Here is a 12,069-nt window from a genome sequence, read left to right on the forward strand (position 1 = left end):
GAAACGCCTTTAATGGCAAATTTAAATTTTGGCTCCGCTTGAAATTCTCTTTTTTTTTTCTCCCCTGAATTACACAAATAATGTTTTTTGTGTAATGGTTCTTGGCTTAAAGTCTTTTCCTGGTGAATGTGTCCTGTCACCCCTGACCTTCCTGTTTCCAAAGAAGCCTTTGGAGAAGTGGCATCTCGAGGGTTGTATCTGGTTTCTCGTTACCTGCTGTGAGATGTGTTGTGTTAATTATTAATGATTGGCCAACCTGGTGATGTGTCAGGGTGAGGGGCAGGTGAGGTGGAGGCAGCTCAGGTTTTGGGATGGTGGTGGATCCATGGAATATGTTCTGGGGATGCACACAGGGATGGGAATCACGGGCTTTTGGTGCCTGGGGAAGGGTCTGGAGGGGCCACACAAAAAGTGCTTGAGGGCACTTGGCTGGTTCAGCTGGAGGAGACTGAGGGGAGACTCCCAGGGAGTGTCAGGAGGGGCAGCTCTGATCCCTGATCCCTGTGCCAGGACCCAGGGAAGGGCTGGAGCTGTGCCAGGGCAGGGGCAGCTTGGATTTTAGGGAAAGGTTCTTCCCCCAGAGGGTGGTTGGGCACTGCCCAGGCTCCCCAGGGCAGGGGGCACAGCCCCAAAGCTGCCAGAGCTCCAGGAAGGTTTGGACAACACCCTCAGGAACAGGATGGGATTGTTGGGGTGTCTGTGCAGGGCCTGGAGCTGGACTGGATGATCCTGGTGGGTCCCTCCAACTCAGGACATTCCAAGATTCCAATTACATACTTCCAAGTTCTTTACAAGAATTGATTCTGTGTGTTCTTAGAAGATATTTCACCTCCTTCCCGTATCTTTTTTTCTTTCTTTCAATTCTGCTTTGATTATTTTTTTAATAAACCTCCCAGACTAGTTTTAAACACATTAAACGTGGAGTTGTTTTTTTTCCCTTTGAAACATCCTATCATTTTTTTTTCCCCCCACCTCGGTGTACTTATCAATAAGTTGATCTCATTCTTTTTATCCTGTAATTTGCATTATCTGAGCAGCCTGTTCATTAAGCTGTTGCTGCCTAATGCTCCTCATTTGCATTGCCACGTGCTTGACCCCAGCTCCTCGTTAATGCACCAACAAGCAGAGAGATCTCTCCAGAGCATTCTGAGGGGGGGGAGCTCCTGGCTCTGCTCATCACAACCACTCATTTAAAAGCTGATGAAAGTTTATTAAACAAGAAAACACACCCTAATGAAGCTGGAGCAGGGTTTGAATCCAGCAGATGCTTTTCCAGTAATCGCTGGTCTTTCCAGGAATTCTTTTTTTTTTTAAATCCTGGATTGTAAGACGTGATTTTTTTTGTCCCTGGTAAAAATATAGCAGCGAAGAGAAATCATTGCAAAAGGGTTATGGGACAGCATAAAATAATCTGGATCAATCTGACTGATTTATTTTTTGAAAAGGCAGCTCTAAAGCCGGCGAACAGTGTGTGAAAAGGTGCAATAAATTCAGGTTTTTAGGAAAGCATTGGTAACATTTGGGATGAATTTAACACGAGTTTTCCACTGCAGTAAACTGATTTATGCCTGGTGAGGTTGGCAGAGTGCTACCAAGTCATTCTGAAAACGGTTTGGTCGAAGAAACATTTCCTGGCAGAGCTGGGGGAGAAGTTAAAGCTCCTGAATGAAGATGTGTGGACCCTGTGCCTGGTTGGGAAGGAGGCAGAGCTTGTCTGACACCACAGTTTCATAGAAATCTTCAGTGAATTTATGAATTCTGGAATAAAATCTGGTAAATTAGGAGTTGAATTGAGTAGCTTTGCCCCGAGAAGCTGTGGCTGCCCCATCCCTGGAAGTGTCCAAGGCTGAGTTGGAGCAACCTGGGATCATGGAAGGTGTTGGGATTGGAAGTGGATGAAGGTCCCTTCCAGCCCAAACCATTCTGGGAGTCTGGAACTGATAGAAAGGAGTTAAAGGTGCCTTTAGCAGCAGAGAGGTGGGACACAGGGAGTGCCAAGATTTGAAATGTCATTGGAAGGCAGGAAGAGAATAAATTCAGGAAACTGCAGGTTTGCATTAAGGAAAATCCTGATGTTTTAATTTAATGTATTAGGACCTCCTTGTTCCAGGCATCATTCACATAAAGAGAAGTCTTTTGGGGCAGAGATGAGTTTGAAAAATAGACTTTCCTTAATGGCAGTTGCAACTGAGCGAAGATGAATTCAATCAAGAGGCAAATAAAAGTATGGAAATGAAAAGTGGGAGGAAAAAAAATCTGTGCTGCCAACAGATATCCTGCCTTTCCCACTTCAGGGAAGTCATTTGACCACACTGGTGTAGAAATTTGCTCGTGTTGTGTGTTCAAGTCCAAGTGAGCAGTTGGATAATCCTTGTTTTTAGCCCCCTCTGTTCCCGTGTTTGGTTCCAGCATTTTCTTGCTGGGCAGACAGTGATGAATTACAGCGAGCAGAGGAGGGAGGAGATGATTGATGGCTGACAGGGCTGAGGCAAATTCCAAGGAAGGAAATTTATGGAGCTGGAGGGAAAGGACAGCGAGCGAGGAACAGAATTTGATAAATATTTAAAAGTTTTTTGGAGGGAAAACAGCGAGTTTGGTCATTGCCATCGAAACACTCGAGAAAATAAAGGACATTTGTGCTTTGTGTGAAGGTGAAAAGTAACCCCTTTTACCCAGGTCCTGCATGAACATTTTCCTTGTCCTTCCCCCATCAAATCAGTTTGTGTGCAATGTTTGTGTCAGGATGAGCTGTTTTCCTGCAACCTGAGCACTTTTTTATGTGTGTGTGTAGCTCAGAATCCTTCAAACTGATCTTCCAAACCTCTCCCCCTCTCGGCCTCAGTCATCTGTATCAGTCCCCCCTTTTTTGTGCATCACTTGGTCAGCAAATCCTTTTGTCTGAGGAAGGGGAGTGAGCTCAGCTCTGTCCAAAATATTGCAAAGGAATCATCTTCTTTTATAGCTCTTTGTTTGCTTTTTGTTTTGTTAATTCTTACAGGGCTGTTTAAAGGTGAACAAAGCCAGGAGCAGTTTCTTCCATCACATAATATAATATAATATAATTAATATAATGTAGTATCCAGAGTGTTAATCAACACAGAGCTGTTCACCATCAGCTCCTCATTAATCCTGTGCACCTTTTCTCCTTTTTCCTGTTTTTAAGGGGAAGGGAGGCAGTGACAGTCAGGAATAGCTGTCATGGATCTGTGTGCATTTCCCATTGTCCATGGTTTTAGCTAAAAGCTCCCTGCTTTAGGATCATCTGCATATTCTTTAAGTTCAGGGTCATCTTTATTAATTGACATTCACTGATTTGTCTTGGTACCAACTGTGGCAGTTTGGTAACAGGCAATTCCCAATCTTTGGAATTTTTAATGGATGTTATGTGCAAGTTTTCAGGTATCCCATGTGTCAGATGTCCCACCTTCAAAGGCCATAAATTTTCAGCTTCATCTTGATTCACCTTTGCAACCAAAATACTGGAACAAATTCCCAGATATGAAACTCATAATTGATAAATTAATTGATAAAAATCACGTCAAGCTTGTAATTAAAAGGTCTAAATGCAGTGTAAAGCAGGTTTAATCAGTTACTCATTAAGTGTTTCCAGCAGAGGAGGCTCAAAGTGCTCAACAGGCTTCTGATTTTTGGGAGTTGGCCCCTTCCAGAAGGATCATGAGTGACTGGAACATCTGGGAAAAGCTGGGAGTGCTGGGACTGCTCAGCCTGGAGAAGGGAGGGGTCCAGAGGGATCTTCTCAATGCCTGTAAATGAAGGGAGGGTGGAGAAGATCAGAGCCAGGCTCTGGTGGTGCCCAGGGATGGCACCAGAGGCCTTGGGTACCAACTGAACCCTGGGAGGTTCCCTGTGTCCATCCAACCCCACTTCAGCTGCCCAGGGAGGTTGAGGTGTCTCCATCCTTGGAGATGTTCCAAAGCCATCTGGCCACGGCCCTGTGAGGCTCTGGGTGGCCCTGCCTGAGGGGGTTGGACCTGAGGACCTCCAGAGGTCCCTGCCAACCTCACCCATTCTGTGATTTCCTCCACTGCCCACGGAAAATGTGGGAATTTTTCAGGCACGACAGCCTCGAGTTTGGGGAACTTAAATTTATTAATCAGCTTAATTTATTGCTGCTTAACTGAAACTTCTGGTGAGTGCTTTGGGTTCTGAGGTGGGAGAAGAAAAGGGAACACAGTCAAAACACGTTTTCTCACTCTTCCCCAGGTGCAATTCCCTTCACTTCCCTTTCCTTTTCTCGGCTTGTTTTTTTTCCATGGCTTTGGCTCAATCTGTCACAGTTTCCTCTGCCAAGACAGGGAGTGGCACAGAAATTTGGTGTCACCTGGGAGGGTTTCTTGCTGCTCTTCTGCTTCTTCCCACTCTCTTCTGCAGCCCCTGGGTTCATCAAGTGAACCTGGAATGGAAGGAACCTGAAAGATGATCCCATGGGCAGGGACACCTTCCACCTTCCAGGTTGCTCCAACCCAACCTTGGACACTTCCAGGGATCCAGAGGCAGCCACAGCTTCTCTGGGCAACCTGGGCCAGGGCCTCACCACCCTCCTAGGGAAGAGAGAGCCCATCATTTCATAGAATCATAGAATCAGCTGGGTTGGAAGGGACCTCTGAGATCATCCAGTCCAACCCTTGATCCAACCCCGCCGTGGTTCCCAGCCCATGGCACTGATGCCACATCCAGTCTCATCTTAAAAACCTCCAGGGACGGAGAATCCCCCACTTCCCTGGGCAGCCCATTCCAATGGCTGCCTCACCCTCTCTTCTTCCTGATATCCAACCTAAACCTCCCCTGGCACAGTTGAAGACCAAACCCTCTTGTCTTGCTTATGGTTGCCTGGGAAAAGAGACCAACCCCCCCCGGCTCCCCCCTCCTGGCAGGGAGTTGCAGAGAGTGAGGAGGTCTCCCCTGAGCCTCCTCCTCTCCAGGCTGAGCCCCCCCAGCTCCCTCAGCCTCTCCTCCCAGCACTTGGGCTCCAGTCCCTTCCCCAGCCTCGCTGCTCTTCTCTGCCCCTGCTCCAGCCCCTCCAGGGCCTTCCTGAGCTCAGGGCCCAGAGCTGGACACAGCACTCCAGGGGTGGCCTCCCCAGCGCTGAGTCCAGGGGCAGAATCACTTCCTTGGACCTGTTGGCCACACTGTTCCTGAGCCAGGCCAGGATCCATTGACCTTCTTGCCCCCCTGGCCACACTTGGGCTCATGTTCAGCTTCTTGTCAATCCAGACTCCCAGCTCCCTTCCTGCCTGGCTGCTCTCCAGCCCCTCTGGCCCAGCCTGCAGCTGCAGGGGCTTCTTGTGGCCAAAGTGGAGGGTGTTCTGCCCTTTTGGCTGGTGCAAAGTCCCAGCAGCTGGAGAGTGAGGACCCTCCTGTTCCTCAGGCGGAGTTTTCAGGCAGGTCCTTCTCTCAGGCACCTCAGGTGCAAAAGGAGTTCAGTGAACTGCTTGTTTAGATCTGGCTACACTTATTTATAAGTCATTTTATCGTTGTTTTCCTTTCCTGTACCTCGTGAAAACGAGTCCCTTGGAAAAGCAGGAGATCAATTCTCCTTTTAAATGTCAGCAGTGTCTTTATTCACCAGTGAGGCAGCCGGGACCTTCTGGGTTGCTGCTGTTTATTTACTCTTTTATTCCCGGCCTTCAGCTTTTTCCCTTTTGTCATATTGTATTTGTGTTCAACGGGACTTTTTTTCCTTTCAGTTGTGACCCCTCCCGTTGTTTTCTTTAAACCTTTCTCCGTTGTTTGTTCACGTTTTCATATCTGTTGTCTGAACTCAGAATAAACTGCTTTTCCCAGGCAGAAAGGGTTTGGGTTTTTAGTCTGAACAACCCATTCTTTAGGAAGAAATTCCTCCCTCTGAGGGTGGGGAGGCCCTGGCACAGGTTGCCCAGAGAAGCTGTGGCTGCCCCATCCCTGAAGTGTCAGGTTGGAGCAACTTGGGATAGTGGAAGGTGTTGGGACTGGAACTGGATGATCTTTAAGGTCCCTTCCACCCAAAACCATCCTGTGATTTCACAATTTTACGATTATTCCAGGGTTTTTTTCGCCCTGAAAAACCATCTAGTTGAGGATTTTCATTTTATCTCTGCTCGCTTCCAGACCTGGGGAGGTTCAGAGAAAACCTTTCAGGAGAATAAATAGATTTAACTGCAAACAGATTGGAAAAACTTTTTGACTTTTTGAAAGCAAGAATCTTGACAAATACCTTGTTAGCGCTTAGATTGTGGTTTGTTGTAAAAGGCTAAATTAAACCCTTCCAAATTGGATGTTATGCTAAGCAAATGTTTAGCTACATTTTCTTTTTGAGGCAATTAAGCCCTGCTCTAAACTGCCTGTGACCTTTAAACAAGCTGCCTAATGGTGCTGCTGCCACAGTTATTTGCTATAAACTGGCAATTTTTAGCTTATACAAAGCAGAGCTCTTTTTTCAGGCTCATTTTGTTGCTCCTTATTCCTCCAAAAGGTCTCTGCCTATTGGAGGTAATAATAAATAGATATAAGATAAGTAGATTTGGACATCAGAAATGACTGTTAGATTATCTAAGCCAAATTCTGTGGTAATCCAGGCCAATATCTGAATTATTATTTGCCTGAATTCCAGTTGTTGTGTTTTTATGAGCAGCTTTCAATAGGAGAGCCAGATTTCTGAATTAAAGAAGGTGGTGGGGGTTACCTGTAATTTCTTTGGGTGGTATTTGCTTATTTTAATCAGCTTTTTAAAGAAGAAAAACCAAGATATTTGTTTTGATTCACTTCCCAGGCTGTTTTCTCTTGCTGTAGCTCCTCTCTGCACCCCAACCCCTGCCAAAATAATGTGGGGAGCCCCCTTACCTCTAATTATCCTTGTGTCCAGGTACTCCAACGTCAGAAAAATAAATAAAAATCACTTTTTTTCCATTTAACTGGGCCGTGTGTGTGGAAGAAAGAGGCTTAAAGGGCCCTCAGGTGCTTTTTCTGGACCCTTGAACGACTTGTGGTTCTTCTGGACATCTAATTTTCAGGTTCTCTGGGAGAGGCTGCTTTTCCATTATCAGGGGCTAACTGAGGGGGGATAACTCTTCCCCTCTCTGTCCAATTCCATTTATTAGTCCTTTTGTTGGCAGGAACAGCCCCCAGTGGGGAATGGGAGTGTTAAAAACCAGGGAACTACGTGGGAAGGGTGGTTTGAGCTCGGAGAGAGGGGGGGGAAGGAAGGGGGGGAAAGCTAATTAAATGTGGTACCATTGCATGTTTAGAACATCTTTAAAATGTGATACCACTGAATGTTTAGAGAATCTTTAAAATGTGATACCACTGCATGTTTTAGAGCATCTTTAATCCTCATTATCCACCACACAGCGAGGATGAGGAGCCAAAGGCGGGGGGGTGTTAATTGTACCCTGAGTTCGCTGTGTGTGTGGAGGGACAGGGAAAACAGGATTCAGTTCCCTCACTGACTTGGAGCCAAACTCCTCCAGAAGTGCCCAAACCAGAGGTGACCATCACCAGGTCCTGGCTGGACAGAGGGAGAAAATCCTTGTGGATGGGAGGGATGAAACCCCAGGAGATCAGGAGACACCAGGAGTCTCCAGATGTTCAGCCCCTGAGCCGATGGGGAAGTCAGAGCTGCTTGGAAGCAGAATGAGAAACTTCCTGGGGTCTCTTCCAAGCTGGGGCAGCCTAGTGACTGCATGGGGGGGTTACAGTGCCTTTGGAATTGGGAAATTTTGGGCACATCCCTGCCTGCTGCCAGAGGAAGAAGAGGAAAACTGGAGCTTCCACTTCTGCCGGAGGTTTCCGAGCTGGGTCCGCTGAGCTGCTCCATCCGGGTGTGCTCTGGGATTTGGGTGGCCTCTCCTTTTGGGAGAGGGAAATCGGGGTTTTTGCTTCGTCTGTGGTGTGGGTGGGTTCCTGATGTGTCCTGGCCCAGCTTCCCTGACTGTTCCCAGATGGATACTGGGAAGGAAGAGGGTGGACGATGCTTTGTGTCCAGTGATGGGAACCCCAGAAGTGCTGGTTGGTGGGGTTGGGAGGAGCCTGATGAATTAATTACCACTGGGACACTAATTCCTGCTCCAGACTGAGCTCCATCCTACAGGCTGCACTCTTTCCTCATCCATGCAGAGAAGGGAATTCACAGGGAGGGATTTCCTGACAAAAATGTTTCAGGAGTGAGGAAAAAGTGCAGCTTCCTCTTAGCAAGCTCTCCTAATTTAAAGAGCCTGGCTGTCCCAAGGCTATTCCAGGGTTATTCCTGACCTGCAGGCAAGCAATGGAATTCACTGGTGATAGATGTTCTTGGAGTAGAGATAATATTTACTGGTACTGAGGGACCAGCCCCTGGCTGGGCTCTGTTCACTGTTATCTCCTGCCTTTTAATTTTTAATGTTTAACTGACAGGTTTGTTATGAACTGAAATCCTCCAGCGCAAGCAAACCTCTTGTTTCACCACCAGCATCTTCCCTTAGTAGGGAATGGGTTTTTAAATTTCATTTTCAACCTCTGCATGCCCAAACCTCTTGTTTCACCACCAGCATCTTCCCTTAGTAGGGAAGGGGTTTTTAAACTTGATTTTCAACCTCTGCATGCCCAAACCTCTTGTTTCACCACCAGCATCTTCCCTTAGTAGGGAATGGGTTTTTAAACTTTATTTTCAACCTCTGCATGCCCAAACCTCTTGTTTCACCAGCAGCATCTTCCCTTAGTAGGGAAGGGGTTTTTAAACTTCATTTTCAACCTCTGCATGCCCAAACCTCTTGTTTCACCACCAGCATCTTCCCTTAGTAGGGAAGGGGTTTTTAAACTTGATTTTCAACCTCTGCATGCCCAAACCTCTTGTTTCACCAGCAGCATCTTCCCTTAGTAGGGAAGGGGTTTTTAAACTTCATTTTCAACCTCTGCATGCCCAACATGCTGCTCCTGGTTTCTTACAACATCCCCACTGAGGGTTTTGGAAGCTGCAAAGGGAGGTTTTGCTTTTATTTATTTATTAGCAGCTGTGGAAGTGAAAGAGAAAACCAGGAGGGACGTGAAGTTGTTGCTTTTATGCACTGATTTATCGTTCCTGGTGGAATATTTGGGTTTTGCCCGCGTTTGTTTTTAGGATATCAATGAGATTTAGGTTCCTTGCTCTGCAGCCCACGGGATGTCAGCTGGTCACTGCTGAAGATATTCAGCTGTGGTTACATCCAGAGCACCTGTGCAGCCTGAAATGTGCTTTCCGAAATTTTTCCAGCTGCCTCATGGTATCACTTTAGGAAAATAAAATTTAAGCTGTTTTTCTCCCCGTTTATAGAGTAGGGAATAATGTTTTGTTGGTGCTGCTGTAATGAAAAGAATAGCAGCAATCCAACATCAGTGCCAGTGTCTTGTTTTGACAGTTTTCTACTTGATAATCCTCCTGTTTTGGGATAAATTGTGCCTTGATATTTATTACAATGTTTTTATTTTGAATAATATAATATTTTAATGATAATATCATTTTATCATATAATATATGCATATATTATGTATAAATATATAAAGATCTAAATATATGCATTTATATATATTTATTGAAATATATATTTATATATTTATATACTATTTCTATAAATATATATATTTATATACTATTTCTATAAATGTATATATTTATATAAATGCATAATAGTTGTAAATATATAAATATGTATTTTTATATAAATATATAAAATATATAAAATATATAATATATATAAAATATATAATATATATAAAAATATCTAAAATATATAAAACAGAATAATATGTAAATAATAAATAATATTAATAGTATATAATATAATTATACACAATTATAATATAATAATATAATATAATATTATATATAATATATCCTATAATATAATGATATATAATTATAATACAATATAATAATATAATATAATATTATGTATAATATATATTATAATATATAGCAATATAATAGAATAGAATAATGAATATACAAAGAATATATAAAATATGTAAACATATATTTATAAAAATATGAAATTTATTATATTTTTATTATAATATTTTATAGTACATATGCAATATATATAATATTATACTATGTTATATTGTATATTATATTAGTATAATTTTATAATTTATTATAATAATATTTATACTTTATTATAAATTATTACAATATTACGGTATTATAAATAAAATATTATGATATTAAAAATAAAATATAATATTATAAATAGAATATTATAATATTATAATTTAATATAATAATTATACCAGTTAATTATTATATTAGTGAACTGTGTTCTCACTAACTCGTTTTACACACGTGCTCCAAATATATGAAGACTGCACCTTAGATGTGAGTTTTTTGGGAATTGGATCCTTCCACATGTTGAACTTCGTTTAGGAATAGAAATAAAGACCTATTACTTCAAGGTTTTCTGCTTTACAAAGGTTTTAGGGATAAAATCATCCCAATATTCAGACACCCCACTGCCCAAAGTGCTGAGGGATGAGCGATGTTTAAAGGAGATTTAAGATTTCGAAGCTGTCCCGTGTTCTCCCGGCAGGTGTCGGCCGTGGATTCCTTGGAAGGTCCCCTCCTGCAGGTGGAAGGGCTGAGTGACCTGAGGCTGGAGCTGCACAGCAAGAAGATGAACCTGCACCTGGTGCTGATCGACGAGCTGCACCGGCACCTCTACATCAAATCCACCAACCGCGTGGGCCAGCGCGGCAAGGACAGGGGCAGGATCGGGTGCGTCCGGGCTCGGGGGGGGCAGGACAACAGTCCTCCTGCCCTGGGGAAAGTGAGGCACTTGGGCACTGCCTGCCGTTGGTTTTCAACTCTGGGTAGTAAAAAAACCCAGATCTGAAGTTCTGGAGCTGATGGGAATCTCCTGTCAGACCTCCTGGATGGGGAATAGAGCAGGAGGTGTCCCTCCTGACGAATGGAAGTCCTGTCCTTTCAGTACCTTTGGTGTCATAGAATCATGGAATCAGCCAGGTTGGAAGGGACCTCTGAGATCATCCAGTCCAACCCTTGATCCACTACTGCCATGGTTCCCAGCCCATGGCACTGATGCCACATCCAGTCTCATCTTAAACACCTCCAGGGACGGAGAATCCCCCACTTCCCTGGGCAGCCCATTCCAATGGCTGAGCACCCTCTCTGCAAAGAAATTCTTCCTGATATCCAACCTAAACCTCCCCTGGCACAGCTGAAGACCGAGCCCTCTTGTCTTGCTGATGGTTGCCTGGGAGAAGAGACCAACCCCCCTTCAGCTCCCCCCTCCTGTCAGGGAGTTGCAGAGAGTGAGGAGGTCTCCCCTGAGCCTCCTCCTCTCCAGGCTGAGCCCCCCCAGCTCCCTCAGCCTCTCCTCCCAGCACTTGGGCTCCAGTCCCTTCCCCAGCCTCGCTGCTCTTCTCTGCCCCTGCTCCAGCCCCTCCAGGGCCTTCCTGAGCTCAGGGCCCAGAGCTGGACACAGCACTCCAGGGGTGGCCTCCCCAGCGCCCAGCCCAGGAGCAGAATCACTTCCCTGGACCTGTTGGCCACACTGTTCCTGAGCCAGGCCAGGATCCATTGGCCTTCTTGGCCCCCTGGGCACACTCTGGCTCATGTTCAGCTTCCTGTCTTCCTAGTTGTTTTTTTTTTAATTGCCAGTGTAACACAAACCTTAAATATGCTCTGAAAACAATTCTGTTGACACTTGGCACATCTATGGAGATTGGCTGCCCCATCCCTGGAAGTGTCCAGGGCCAGACTGGATGGGGCTTGGAGCAGCCTGGGATAGTGGAAGTTGTCCCTGCCCATGGCAAGGGGTTGGAATGAAATGAGCTTTAAGGTCCCTTCCAACCCAAACCAGTATGTGATGAGGATTTAAATGAAGGTTCTGGGGTACAAACAAGGCTGGTTGTCAGGTGGGTTTGGGGGGCAGCAGGTCTGGGAGGGAAGAGGACAACATTCCCCCTGTCCTAAGTAGGAACTTGGCAGAGTGCCATCAACTTACACCCCAGCCTTTCATTTTTGCCATGCAAATTCCTCATTTTTCTGGCTGTGGAGAGCAGGAAAACTCAATTATGTCGATGGACCTTCAGTCCTTTTCT

General features: G+C 45.0%; 1 protein-coding gene and 1 long non-coding RNA gene across 4 annotated transcripts in view; one reads left to right on the forward strand and one right to left on the reverse strand.

The window, feature by feature from the left end:
- Positions 1–12,069, forward strand: part of EXOC4 (exocyst complex component 4) — a 304,134-nt gene that overhangs the window by 31,085 nt on the left and 260,980 nt on the right. For all 3 annotated transcript variants that reach the window (XM_064656590.1, XM_064656591.1, XM_064656592.1), the window contains exon 4: positions 10,536–10,720. In XM_064656590.1, the coding sequence (XP_064512660.1) occupies positions 10,536–10,720 (185 nt within the window). The remainder of the gene's footprint in view (positions 1–10,535; positions 10,721–12,069) is intronic.
- On the reverse strand, positions 3,565–4,424 carry LOC135415067 (uncharacterized). Its single transcript, XR_010430961.1, has 2 exons — positions 4,343–4,424; positions 3,565–3,764 (listed from the first exon to the last, which is right to left on the reverse strand). It is a non-coding gene; the product is annotated as an uncharacterized LOC135415067 (long non-coding RNA).

Source organism: Pseudopipra pipra, chromosome 5 (assembly GCF_036250125.1).
Source record: "Pseudopipra pipra isolate bDixPip1 chromosome 5, bDixPip1.hap1, whole genome shotgun sequence".
NCBI classification, from domain to species: domain Eukaryota; kingdom Metazoa; phylum Chordata; class Aves; order Passeriformes; family Pipridae; genus Pseudopipra; species Pseudopipra pipra.